The following is a 14135-nucleotide window of genomic DNA, read 5'->3' on the forward strand; positions in this document are numbered from 1 at the left end:
AAATGCCCACATCTTTTATATAAGAGCCATTAACAAATTTAGAACCTGGCCACCACAGCTCTAAATTTAAATGATTACCGGTTTCCATCATTCTGTGACTATCCTGTAAACTCTCCCCTGGCTGCCTATTCTGTCCTTTGTTAATGCATCTCTGTCCAGCACCCATGCTGGGTGGGCCAGTTTCAGTGCCCCTTGCCTCCCATGGATGCTGAGTCAGGACTCCCCAGATGAAGCTGGGATTTCCTAAATGACCTGCCTACTCTTGTTTAAAAACTCAGCACCACATGCCTTTTAAATAATGGATTATTTAAATGTATCATGTATACAGGTCAGGGGCACAGACTAGGGACTAGCTGCAGGTGCGGGGATCCTGGCTCGGCCACCTACTAGCTTGCGCAGGCTGTTTAACCTCTTGTGCCTCAGTTTCCTCCTCTGGCGAAACAGAGATCATAACAATGCACACCTCTCATAGGGTTGCCATGAGTGACACCCGTTGCAGGCTTCAAATTATGTCCACCATGCAGTGAGCAGTTCTATGTGCAAGGTGGGATGCCACTTGATGTAGAAAAAACAGAGCATCCAAAAGCTAGTAAGTTCTTAGAGTTGCAAGAAAAAAGTCTGCCTGATAAATATTGTGCTTGACTTGTTCTCTACCCTGAGGAAGTCACCCCAGATGAGGTATGCAGTGTTTTCTTGAGTATTCAGCTGGTCCTTTCACTCTGACTCTGCTGTCGTAACCACAGTCCCACCTGAGCGAGCCTTGTTCCTCATAGTCATGGAACAGGGCAGCCTTAGAGGGTAAGTTTTGCAGGGGTAGGGGCGAGGGACACTTTTGCAGAATTCCCCAGACACGCCACAATTATACCCTCCACCTCCCTTGCTCAGAGCAGCCCTCTGGGTGCCCGCACTTGCCTCCACATGGATTACAGTCTCGGGGGAGAAGCTATCCGCTGGGTGTCTTAATTGCACGGCTTGCATCTTCTAAAGTTTGTGAGTCTTGCATCTTCTAAAGTTTGAAGTCAGGGTGTTGCAGATTAAGGGTACAATTTTATACTTCTATTTCTTTTTTTTTTTTAAGATTTATTTATTTGAGAAAGATAGACAAAAGAGAGCAAGTGTGGGTAGGGGCGGAGGGAGAGAATCTCAAGCAAACTCCCCCTTGAGCGCAGAGCCTTACAAGGGCTCCATCCCAGGACCCTTAGATCATAACCTCAGCCGAAACCAAGAGTCGGACGCTCAACAAACTGAGTCACCCAGGCGCCCCTATACTTCTATTTCTTATAATATATGTGGGGTAATGATTCAGAGTTGGTCAACCCCAAAGGAGAATTTGAAATACTATGTCTCTTTTTGGCATGGCTAGATCAGATATTTTCACTGTAGTTTTTTTTTTTTTTTTGATCACCTTAAGCTGAAAGTGAGTTATATGCAAATATTCACTCTCACCTTTTTTGTTACTAAAAGAACCCAGATTTCCTCAGAGTGGTAATGTGCCCAGTTAAAAATACTTACCTTCCCAAACTTTTACTAAGGAAGGCCAAATGCCCAAATTATGACCAATGAGATGTAAGTGGAAATTCATGGATCGGCTTCTGGGAGAGAAAAGACAAATACAGCTGCCCCTGCCTGGAACTCAGACGCAATGTCTGGAAATGGAGTATCTATCTTGTGACATAAGGATGAAAGTCACACACAAAAGACAGAGGATTCGTGCTCTAAGGATCTAGACCCATGAAAATAAAATCAATATTTGCTTTAGCATCTGTAATCAGGTTTCTATGATACGGAGCCAAACACAACCTTTGCCAATTCACATAGATATTGTCAATATTTCTTTATTACATTATTATTCTAGCACCTTGCACAGTGCCTGGTACTGAATAAGTTTTTGTTGAAAGAATGAGCTATTCAGTGGGGTTTGGGGAAAGGTGAGGGCCCCTAAAATGTAACTGTATATGTCTCTATATGCTTATGCAACTGGCTTTATCTCATTAAAGGGTCTATAATGGTTCCCTTTCTTTGTGTGATGATAGCATTTGGTCTCTCAGGGATGGATGAAGGGAATTCATTAGTTTGGCCTGGCACACCCTCCTGGGGCTCATCAAAGCCAAACGAGTATAGGTCATCAGCAACCTGCACCTCTCTGCCAGGTGGCACAGGTGAGACCAAGGCCAGGGTCAGATGCAGACAAAGTGTTGAATAAAACCTGACTTTGAGGTCCCCCAAACAGAAGCAAAATGTGGTTGATGGTCATTGCAAACATCAATGGGCACGTGACCATCAGAGTTAGCCCTCAATACAGAGGAATCATGCGGTTCAACCCCCTACTCTAGAATATTCAGGAATGGAAGGGGTTCTGGACAGAGGCACAGAGGAACATATTTCTTACTATGACCCAACTCATTAAATGCTTCTTCGACCAGGGGTTTCTAGAAAAATAGTCTGACCTCTGACTTCTGGCTGGAAGAACACAAGAATTTAGTCTTCTGTGTTTTCTCCTCTGACTCTTGGTGAAATTGCACCTTTAACACCAAGCACAATGTTCCTTGACTGCATTTTATAAAAATAAGGATGACAAGAAAAATACCACTTAAGCAAACACTGCTACCACCACGACACTGACGGTCTTCATGATGGAACAGCTCAGACTGTTCTTACTGATTGGTTTTAAATGTGGTACTTCCTCTTTTTTCCCCCCCATGAGGCTCCATTTAATATAACAGAGGTTATGAAAGCATTATAGTTCTCAGCTGAGAGATGGTTCCAGTCATAGAACATAATGAAGTGGAGACTGGGAAGTTTCAAAGGTGGTCAAGAGAGTGGAGGGCGGGTGATGTGGGACAGGCTTTAAGGTGAGGTTGGAACAGGAAGCAGATGGAGGAAATGGCCCTAACACTGATGAGGCAGGACAGACCCTTTTACCAACCACCTATTAGGTAGATGAGCAGACAGCTCTGGCTTGTCGTGAAGTGTTTGGGAAATGGTTCATTCATTCAGTTCACAAACGTTTCTTGTGTACCTGCTCTGGACCAGATGCGGAGCTGGGGTCTTGAGAGTGTCCTTGTGGAGACTGCCGCCCGGAACCTTACTTCTCAAAGCTCCCCCCTTTATCAGCAGCATCATCGAATCATCTGGTTGCCCTCAGGCCCCACCCTGGACCCACTCGCATGGATATCTGCATTTTAACAAAACCCTGGGAGATGCAAATGTGCATCCAAGTTAGAAAATGATCTGAATAACATGGCAAACCAGATGATGTGCTATTTGACATACTTTAGTCTTACACAGCTACTGGGGCTAACGGGGCTGCTCAGGCTAAACTCATGAGTGGGCTTGAAGTGGCCTGGGGGCCCCTCCAGAAAGACAGCTCTAACACAGATTTTTAAAGAAGGTTAGGAGTTTTAAAGTCAAAGTTCTGTGTAGCAACCTTTTATTCCGCCAACAAATTACCCTAAATAGCCGATACCTTCAGAATACAGACTGGATTTAGTCCCTGGTTTCAATGCCCACGCTTCGGCATTATTTAGTCTGTAGCAAAAGAGTTTAAAAGCTGAGAAATGCCTGGTTTGTCCTGTGACCATCATGGCTCCCTCACGTCTTCTGAACAATTGTTACACACCCTAGCTTCTCCTGTGCAACATGGAGAGAACGTGGTCCATCCTGCCTGGACAAGACAGTGACGAATTTGACAAGGAGAGTTTATAATTGAGGTGTCTGAAGTTTTCGATACAGGTTCAAGACACCACCTGGATTTCGTATCTTGTCAGTCCCCAAAATGGGGAAACCCATTCTACATGCTAATTTGCCCAGAGGCGCTCACAGAGAAGAGAGGATTTTCCCTCAGAGCTATGTGCTAATCACAGATGAGAGGTTCTAAGGGCAGACAAGGCGTCACCAACTACAATACTCCCGACCCGCACACGGGCAACGAAGTGTAGACACACTCATGCACACACGACAGCACTTCTGTGGTCTAAACACCATCATGCTTAAGAGGGAAGCTGCGAGACCCATGTCGTGTCTCTTCACTAATACAACTTCGTGTGCAAGTGCATGTTTTCAGATGAACTGATACATGCCATTTATTTAAGGAGCTATTTAATGGCTTCTGCTAGTACCTAGAAATATCAGAACACACAAGAGCTGTGTGTGTGTGTATGTGTGTGCACGCACGCGTGTGTGCCTGCGTGTGTGTGGAAGAGAGAAACGTATTTAGCTCCCGCGTGTAGACTGCACAAAGACAAGAGGTGTCGGTTGCACAGGATGAGGTAACGGTAGCCAGAGGTGAAAGAGCATTTAACTAGTGTTCAAATTAGTCATTTAATGTTCCTTTATTCCCCAGGCCTTGATCTGAAGCCAGGCCAGGCCAGGCGGACTCGTTCTGGTCAGACGGCGGGAAATTCCACCACATGGAATGGTGTTGGTGGTCTCCGCTCTACTCCAGCCGGGGAGCCCACACAGCTAACACCCGGCTCCTTCCACTAATGAATGCGCCCACCCACGCAGGACCTTCCCCCCCCATGCCCTCCCCCCCGCCCCCGCTCCCTCCCAGCCCCACCCCCCCCATCAACGTGCCATGCCACCACCAACCGCCCTCGAAAGTTTTGGTTCAGAAGCAAAAATTGTTAAATTACAACTTGCCAGCATCCGCCTCAATAATGAACCAAATCAAAGGCCCTCCGGAGGAATCCCCTGGGCAACTCCTGGGAGGTGTCAGAAGGAAATACTCAGCCCTTCCCCTCCCTCTTGCTCCCAGCCTTGAGGACCTGCCGCCTGGGAGGGGGCACATTGATGCAGGACGCGCCAAGCCTCGGAGGTGGGTCCCACTGAGCCGAGGTTATTTGTTTTTCCTTGTAAGAATGCTAATCAAAGCAAAACTTTAACCCAACAAACAAACAAACAAAATATCCTGAGTTGGCTATTTGCGCGCAGGGGTGGCCAAGGAAGGCAGCCTGAAGGCGTCCTTTATGACCAGAGGCGTTTTTGAAACGAGACAGCAATGGCTGCTTTATGAGGAAGTGGCAAGACAGTCACCTCGTTATCCTCACCACTGTGGTGGTCCGGGGACCACCCAGGAGCCTCCACCACGATAACAGCCTGGGCTGAGGACTTTGTCCAGGGAACCAGTTGTCCTGAGTTGGGACACAGCGGTCTTTCTCCAAAGAAGAGGTCGGTGTTTCTGACAGGACAGACCTGGAACCCCACTGCCACCCCCCTGGCTTCTGTGTCTCAGAGGAGTCATTATAACTCACGTCCCTACCTTTCTCACGTGGCCTTAGCTCTCCCCTCAGAACGTGAGGCTGAAGGAGAGGCGGGGCGGTGCCCGTCCCCCTGGGAAGGCCACCGTGGCCTCCAGACTGGGCCCACCCCCCGGACATGGGGCTGAGGGCTGGGAGGGAGGAAGAAGAGGAGGAAATAATCACCTTGTGACTGAAGTGGCTGGGAATAATAAATATACACTCTCTTTTAAACATGGCTCGCCACATCCTGGGGAATCTGGAAAAACACTCCACCTCTCGCCTCCCCACCCTCGCCCCCAACAGCAGTTGGCTTTCAGGACGCTTTGGGAGAAAGCACAGGGCCTTTGATAGTAAGGGGCTTGTTGGTTCTGGGCTAACAGCCCTCCCCGGCTGCTGTGAATCCTTTCGAAGACTTTCCTATTTTAGGTCAAGGAAGTTCATAAAAGTAAAGACTGGGGGTGGCGGAAGGGGAAGAGGGAAGGCAGAGAGAAGCAACTAGGGCAATTAGTTAGCAGAGGCCAACCACCACTCTGGAGGATCCCACTGGGCCTGCTGCGCACGCCGCACCCTGGGTGTGGGGGACAGATAATGGAAGACGGCTTCGAGTCCCCAAGGGAGACCTGGCCTCTTCTTGAACCCCCAGCCAAAGCTTGGGTATAACCCGGTTCTCCTATGCAGAGGCTTGAAAATCCACAGGCCTCTCCCTGCTAAACAGGAACAGCCCCTCTAGCGCTGATTCCTCCAGCTGCCAGAAGAGGGCAGCACATGCTGCTAGATTACAGTGAGAACTGGGCCACCCAGTCCCCAGGGAGGACATCGGGGGAATGTGGGGGAGGATTTGTGAGATTAGCAGCAGCAAAGCAGCAAAACCTATCCCATATTGGTGCCTACGGTGTGCCAGGAACTGTCCTCAGGGCTTTACTGCATTCATTCATTTCATTAACGTGACAAGGCTCCAAGAAAGATCACTGTTATAATCTCCCTGTTATAGAGGAGGAGGCTGAGAGGTATAGAAATTAAGAGAACTTGCTAGTGTAGTCTAAGAGATCAGCAAATTGTTGTCCAAGGGCCAAATGCAGCCCACTGCATCGTTTTGCACTGCCCTCAAGCTAAGAATGGTTTTTACATTTGGGGATGGTTGGAAAATTTCAGAAGAAGAAGACAATTCCATGACCCCTGGAAATGATAAGAAATTCAAATGTCGGGAATCCCTAAGTGAAGCTGTATGGGAACACAGCCACGCTCCCTTGTTTGCATGTTGTCTGTGGCTGCCTCATCTTTCCAACAGCGAGCTGAGCAGCTGGGACAGCTTATGTAGTCTGAAAAGTCTGAAATATTTATCATCTGACCCTTCACAGAAAACATTTGGCGGGGGGAGGGGGGGTGCCTGGGTGGCTCAATGGATTAAGCATCTGCCTTAGGCTCAGGTCATGATCTCAGGGTCCTGGGATCGAGTTCCACATCGAGCCCTGCATGGAGCCCTCATTGGGCTCTTAGGCTGCTCATCGGGGAGTCTGCTTGTCCCTCTCCCTCTGCCCCTCCCCCGCGCATGCTTACACTCTTTCTCAAATAAAAAAATAAAATCTTTAAAAAAAGGAAGGAAGGTAAGGAAGGAAGAAAGAAAGAAAGAGAAAAAGAATGTTTGCCGATCCCTAACCTAAGAGGCAGGCGCTACTCTGTTTCCAGGCATGACAGGGGCACAGCTGACCCTTCAGTGGATAAGGAGTCAGGACAGACAGCCTAAAGGGATCTGGAAGTAATGCTGACCTCAATTCTCTTTCTTTCCAAAGGTGTCACTCAAGGTCAAGCGTCAGGAGGATCTGATGCTCCACAGTAGAGCCTCTAGCAAGTTATAGAATGTTCCATTTGGGAAAGTTTATGGGAATCATCCACCTATTATGTTTCATCTTTTCACACTTGACATGTCTAGAATTAGACTGTTTCTTACAACCAACATGTTATAGTTGAGATAAAAGGATTTTTGTTTATTTGAAAGCATATTTTGTTTCTTACTGGTAATTAAAATAATGCGGTCTTACAGTAGATGATATCTTAGACCAGGCAGTTCCTACCTCCATAGGTAGGAACCTCTTTCTGTGTCCTTTCAGGGATGGGACACTCACTTATTTTGTTTGCAGCCCATTGTACAGATTTAACTAATGTTCTTAATATTGGGATGAAGCCTATGAGCCTCAATTTCCATATATCAAATGTGGATGGCCTTGTTTAATCACAGATTTTATTAGAAGGGAGTGAGGGGTATTGCCAGGAAGCAGGTCCTTGGTCACCAAGGACAGGGAGGTGCACACAGAGCAGGCTGCTGGAGGAGCCGTTCTGCTGTGTCGTCAGCCAGGCAGGCAGGCTGGAATGAGCCTGTGTGGACTGAAACCACTGGGGATGAAGCAGGGAAAGAAAGACTGCCAGGGCTACAGACAGATTCTTTTCCCATCAGCATCGGCCAGGAGCATGGCCCACTGCAGGGGGTACCTTTTAGAAGAGAGAAGACAGGGCAATGTGAAGATTCAGTCCTGAGAGGAGCAAGGAGCCAGGAAAGCAGAAGCATGTGGCTTGGTCATGCTACCATACCTGAGGGCTCTGGGGAAAGATGAAGGGAAGAGAGAAAAGCAGGACGGGAGTAACTGATACTGTGAAAATATGTGCAGTGTCATCCTTCAATCACATTTCCATCACGTGGGAATGATCATCCCAATGACGAGATGAGCTCGCTGAGGTTTCTAGAATATTCCAAGAGTCCTCTTCCTGATATGTGGCTGTGATGGCCAATTTTCTCAGAATAAGCCCAGAGAGCCCAGTCCTTGCTTCCACGTTCCAGGAAGTGAAGCCGCTGATGCGAGTCTCAGGAAGGAGGAAAGCCTGGCCCTTATTTGTAAACACAATCAGGACGGCTCAGAGACCTTTGTGGCTAAGGAACATGCGTTTCAGCAAAGGATCTGGGGCTGGGAGGTGGTAGGAGCCATGATATACTCTCCATCCCTCTGTGGATGGAGGGTGGCAGCCGGGTTTGGATTTGGGTTGGGGAGAAGCGGGAACAGAGGGCTAAGCCCCAACCAGGTGCTTTTCATTTGGAGACATGTGTCCTGGATTTTCTGGGACAGTACCAATTTCTTATAACTGGGTTATTTTCAATGAAGGCAATTTGTTAAACATCTGATCCTCAGTTCGGAAAATAGGGCCACGACACTTCTAACTAATGAAGGGCAAAAGCTAGAGAGCCAACTCAGTGTCTGGTGTGGGACTTTACTCCAAACACATAGCACTCTGTCCGGCACACCATAGGTACCCAAGGAAGGCTTTTAGGACTTTATTTAGGAAGGTAGAAGTATTTTATTAGGACAAATACTTTAGGAAAGGTGTGGTAGGATAGCACAGTGTCTTCCATACATAGAAAGGGACACATCTTTGTAAACACAGCACACATGGGGGCCTGAGCCTCATGATAAAAACAGACACCTGGGGGCGGGCTGATCTGAGTCTTGGGAAATGACAAAAAGCAACAGGAAAGTTGGTGACATAGGCTTGAAGCTGCAGGGGGCACTCGGGGCCCTTAAGATACACGGGGAGAAAAAAGAAGAACATGCATTTTAGGGGGAAAGAGGGCCCAAGTCAAGACCAGCAGGGTGGGGGAGGGGCAGGGTGAAGCGTGGGCGCCTGCAGGGGGAAAGGACAGAAGCCACAGAAGCATGATGTCAGCGGCCCGGCGTCTACCGACAAAAGGAAGGGAAATCACACAAGGCAAAGGCCAAAGCAAATGAAAATCGCAGGTCCTCCATGCCAGGACTCGAGCCCCCAGATCAGTAATACTGCTTATTCTTCTGGGAGGTTGGTATGTTTTTGTCTACGGGGAGAACCAAACTGTAGCTGGCCAGGGGGTCCCTTTCGGCTTCGTGTGCTAGAAGGTTTAGTGCCAAATTTGTGGTCTGGTCTGTGTGCGGCATCAGGGCCGGCTTTTTGCCGTTTGAGCGCACCCCGAGTTCTGTTTGAGGGTTCCACCTTGTTTTCCCTTCGCACCTCGTTCTCGTGTGTGCTGCGTTGCCGTACATTTTGCGTCCCTGCGAGCAGTTATCGAGTCTTTCTGGCCCAAGCGGAGTGAGGATACATTTGAAAATAAAAAGGCCTATCACACAGAAGAACGCAGAGGCAAAAATATAGGAGAATGCTACACTTGAAGGGGCAAGAGAGAAGGGGATTCCAAAGAAGCCCCGAAAGACCAAAATCATCCAAATTGGGGCAAAAAAAACCCATTCAGCTCAGAAATATGGGGTACCAGCAGCCTGACATGTATGTGTGTGACATGGCTAGGGAAAGGCATAAGGCTTCACATGATGTACGGACGAGATGGAAGAGACTGGGGGGTGGGGCTTTTTACCCATCTCAGTAGGTAGGGGAAGAGTCCCGCGGAGGCGGGCATGCGCACGAGGATGGAGATGGAAGGTGCGGGTCTGAACGGAACAGGAGAAAGACAGGACTTTTGCCTTCATCTACATGCATATCTATGTCCACTCCCTCTCCAAGCAGAAAGAAACTGGGAAAAGTATATAAGAATAAACGCCAGCCGACAACGACACAGAAATGATACTGGGCAGGAATATAACTGTATCTGCGGAAACGTGATAGGGCTGAAAGAAATGTAAAAGGGACTTGAAACATAGTAATAGAGAACTAAAGATGCACATTAGACCCCTTTGTTAATCACCCAGAACATGCAATGTGTTCAAAAACTGAAAGAAACTTGTAGACCTAATAAGACTGAAGCATAAGGAAAAAGAGCGATTGTGAAGGAGGCAGTAAAATACAGTATTTTACAGCCAGACTAGGGTAGGTAGCTAAAATTAATTTCTCGAAAGCCAAGGGGTTTGGCAGAGATTTTCAGAGTCTGTTCAAACGGCATTTTGAGGGTTAGAAATGCACGACGTAAGATGGATATTCAGGGAGAAAAGCCCGGGTCGTCTTGGCGAGGATGGAGTGGGGAAGACGTGTTTCCGGAGGGGTGGAAGCAAGTCCCCAAGTGAAGGGGTAGAGCCAGGAGCAGTGATGTCCCAGGGGCAGAGAGCTGGAGCTGCCCCGTCGGGGCCACTGCCCAGGCTCGGGCCCCGGGGGCTCCATGTGCCTCGATGGCATCTCAGAGGAGGATGAAAGCAGCAGGGCCTGCCGGTGATACTTGCCGAGGGAGACGGAGGACGTGACGTGAGAGCTTGAGGCCCAAGCGCCGCTGAGGGTGGAGGCCAGGCCCCCACCGTTGGACTCTGCCTCTGGGCCGAGCAGCAGGGCAGACACGGGGCTGGGGTGGGGACAGAGCTGACTGCTCCTTACTGCCACCTTGTTACCAGGTGCGCCAAAGGCGGGATGGACAAAGCTGGCGCCTTCCGCCGCAAAGCTTCACTACCGAACCAGTGGCGCTACTTGTCCCTGCCAGACTGAAAGAGTACCGTGCAGGGGCTCAGAGCAGGGACTCCTACAGCCAGATCTGCACCCACCCAGCCAAATCTGCTCCCTCCACGCTCAGAGATGTCCTTTCTCGGGGCCACCAGCACTCCCTCCGGGTGGGCGCTTGATCCCACCCTCCAAGTGGTCTCCTCTTGCGCCTACCCCCCCTCTTCCTGCCAAGGGAGAAGGTCCCTGCTTCTCGGGCCAGCCTGGACTCCCTCCTGCTGTGTAGGATCTGAGTAATGGGCTGCTGCAGGCGAGGGAGGTGTGGTCAGAGAAGGATGCCCGAGGACTCTTCCAGGGAGCTGTGCGCAACACGAAAATTCCCATGATCCTCTGCACAGCATTTTGTACCACAGATCACTCTTAAAAAAACAAAAACAAAAACAAAAACTTTCCTTCCTCAGCTTCAGGATCTTCCCTGTCTTCTGCCCTTCCCAGCTTTCTTCTTTACTCCCTGGCCGATCCTTCTTAACCTTCCTCCTTGACTTCTCTCTCGCTGCCCTCCCATAAGGGGAGGTGATCCTTCATGTTGTCCCTAGTGCTCCCTTCTTCTCATTCATGGACTATATCATATATATATACCCTCTCAAGCTACACTTTCACGGCAGACCTCTCTGCTGAGGTGTACCCGTTTGCCCCTGGATAACAGCCCAGAACAAGGGCTGACGTTTGAACCCAGAGGGGGCGTTGTTCCCAGCACACCTATGAGGTATGGACAGTTACTGCCCCCACTTTACAGATGAAGACTGAGGCACACTGAGAGTTGATGTAAATTGCCCAGTGTCCTAAGGCCAGCAAGAAGAGAGGGAAGCTGGAGTCTGAACCCAGGCAGTAGATTTCAGAGTCTGCAAGCTGAACCACCATCCAGTTGCTGGTCTCTGAGCTTTGGGAATGCAGCCCGTCCAGAAACAAAATCCTGTGTCCCCCACAAATCAGGGTGGTGGTAGGGGATCCCAAGTGACAAGAAAGTAAGCCCATGTAACATCTTACTAAATATGGGATCTTGAGACTTTCATTCATTTTATTTATTTACTTACTTATTTATTTATTTATTTGAGAGCACACAAGCAGGAGGAAGAGGGAGAGAGAGAGAGAGACTCAAGAGAAAGTCCGGGCTATCTTTAGGTGAGGTGAAGAGCAAGTCTGAGAAGGGGGCCTGGCGGGGCCTGGAGGTGGGATCTGCTCTCAAGGGGACCCGGACGGGGTGGTTACAGAGGGAGGATGCCATACAGTGATAAGACACCAAACCAGAGCATAAAACTCTGACTTCGGGGTCGAATGCAACAATCCTGAAGATGTGGCAGGCAGGGCCAGGGCACGGACGCTCTTCCACATAACCTTGGAGAGGAGAAGAAGGCACCAAGAAAGTGGGAAACAAAGTTAAACATGTAGAAATGAGATGACATGAGTGGGAGATTGGGAAGTGCTGGCTGGCGGTGGCGGGAATAAGAGCTGAAGCAGTGGTTTCTGATGCCACTATTCATGTTTGCCTCGTTTTTTCAGGAGCAACTATAATCAGAGTGAACAGTAAATGAACATTTCCCATGTGTCAGGATTTGTAGGCCCTGACTTATAAAGTCAATGAATCTGCATTACAACATGGTTATGCTATTAATTGCCTTATTTGGCAGATCCAGAAATTGAAAATCTTACTAAGTATATTTTATAGATGCAGAAACAGAGGCTCTAAGAGAAGTCTCTCTAGAAAAGTTGTACACCTAAAAACAGCAGATGTGCAGCCCCAACCCAGGCCAGTAATCGCCTGTTTATATGTTTTACAGTCCCCCAGTTAGCTCATTGAGAGCAACCACTTGGTCTCACTTGTCTTGACAACTCTGGAACCTAGCATGGTGCCTGGTACACAAGAAATTCCCTTTAAACATTAGCTTGGACTTGTAGCCACTCCATGAAACCTGTGTTTGCTGAATGAATAAACGAACGGCCGGATGTACAAACTAAAGGACAGTTCTCTTGTATGCTAGCTGTGGTTGGTTTCCCTGCATAGGGTCTGGGTCTCAGTAGCTGGGGACTTTTGAGGTTTTGTGAAACAGGGACATTTTGAATGGCAGTCCCTGTATGCACCACGGGAGTGGGGAGATGACCCACCGGGCAGGACCATGTCACCGGGTTGGGTTTTCTCACACTTTGATGTCAAGAGGGCAAGAAAGGCACACCGCCACGGTCAGTGTATATATGGGGTCTGGGAGGCTTTAGATGGCGAGGTGGGAGGGAGGGCTCTTTTCAAGAGAAAAGAAAGTTGAAAACGCGAAAGGGACAATCTGAAGAAGGGACACTGAAGAAACAGATGCAGAGCTGAAGATCCAGAGAGAGAAACATGAAAGTCGTGTAGGGAGGGGTGTCAAAGGAAGCCTGGGGTCTCGCTGCAGCCTCAGGAGGGGCTGCCTGCTACCGGGCCGGCAGGAAGCAGAGCTGGGTGTGGACCGTCTCCAGGGCAAGCGGCCGCGTGGGGTGGGCCATGGTTTTACGCTCTGTCTTGGCTTCTGGTTTGCCGAGCCTAAGAACTTCTGGACCCAGCAGACCTGAACTGGGGGGCTATGGGTGGAGGGAAGGGAAAGTGGAGGAGGAGGGCAGTGGGAGGGTGGGCAGGCTATGGTTATAGGGAAGGAACAAATGCACGGAGTCCAGTTAAAGGCAGGACGGAAGAACCCCCATGCCAAGGGCTGTGATGGGGACAGGTTCTCTGGGACAGCAGAAAGGCCGGGGCAGATGAGTTCAGGGGAGAAAGAGTCACAAGGGCAGAACCCATCCCAGAGAAAAACAGGGGGAAAGAGAAGAAGTGGAAACAATGGAAACTGGAGAGCGTTGCGTTTATAAGAAACCGATATGGGATGTTCAGTGGAAACTGCTGCTTTGGGGTTGGGGATAGGAGAACTGTAAATATGGATACTATATAAATACCATTTGTAACTTGAAAACCCTGGAAGGCTCCCATGAGATAATCCTTCTGAGGGTGCTTCGACAAGTCTGAAGGAAGGTATTTGTGGCTGAGAGGAAAGGGCCTGGGATGTGGAATCTGCAAACTAGAGCTGAATGCCCTTGTGCACCCAGCCCAGAGGGGCTGCCTTTGCGTCCCAGCCCCACCACAACAAAGCACCCCAAACTGGGTGGCTCGACACACCAGAAATCTGTTCTCCCGGTTTGAGAGGCCAGAAGTCCAAAATCAAGCTGTCAGCAGGGCCCTGTTCCCTCCCGAGGCTCTACGGGGGAGTCCTTCCTCGCCTCTTTCAGCTTCTGGTGGCCCCCCAATCTGGTTGTCGCACCCAAATCTCCATCCCACCTTCACACGAACCTCTCCCCGGGTCTCTGTGTGCCCACTCCCCTTCTTACAAGGACACCAGTGGTGGGATTTAGGGACCACACTATATCCAGGACCATCTCATCTTGAGACCCTCAACTAATTACATCTGCAAAGACCCTATTTCCAAA

The 14135-nt window shown here is 49.2% G+C and overlaps 1 protein-coding gene across 4 annotated transcripts in view; it reads right to left on the bottom strand.

The window, feature by feature from the left end:
- CLIC5 (chloride intracellular channel 5) overlaps positions 1–14135 on the bottom strand; it is a 164513-nt gene that overhangs the window by 18299 nt on the left and 132079 nt on the right. Inside the window, exon 5 of one of the 4 annotated variants that reach the window (XM_073905035.1) lies at positions 11719–12026. The exons of the other annotated variants lie outside the window; for them this stretch is intronic. Within the exon in view, the coding sequence (XP_073761136.1) occupies positions 11734–12026 (293 nt within the window). The 3' untranslated portion in view covers positions 11719–11733. Of the gene's footprint in view, positions 1–11718; positions 12027–14135 lie in introns of those variants that run through there. 4 annotated transcript variants of the gene reach the window in all.

Source organism: Callorhinus ursinus, unplaced genomic scaffold (assembly GCF_003265705.2).
Source record: "Callorhinus ursinus isolate GAN/ISIS: 27379988/994484 unplaced genomic scaffold, GSC_fseal_2.0 scaffold22, whole genome shotgun sequence".
Classification (NCBI taxonomy): Eukaryota; Metazoa; Chordata; class Mammalia; order Carnivora; family Otariidae; genus Callorhinus; species Callorhinus ursinus.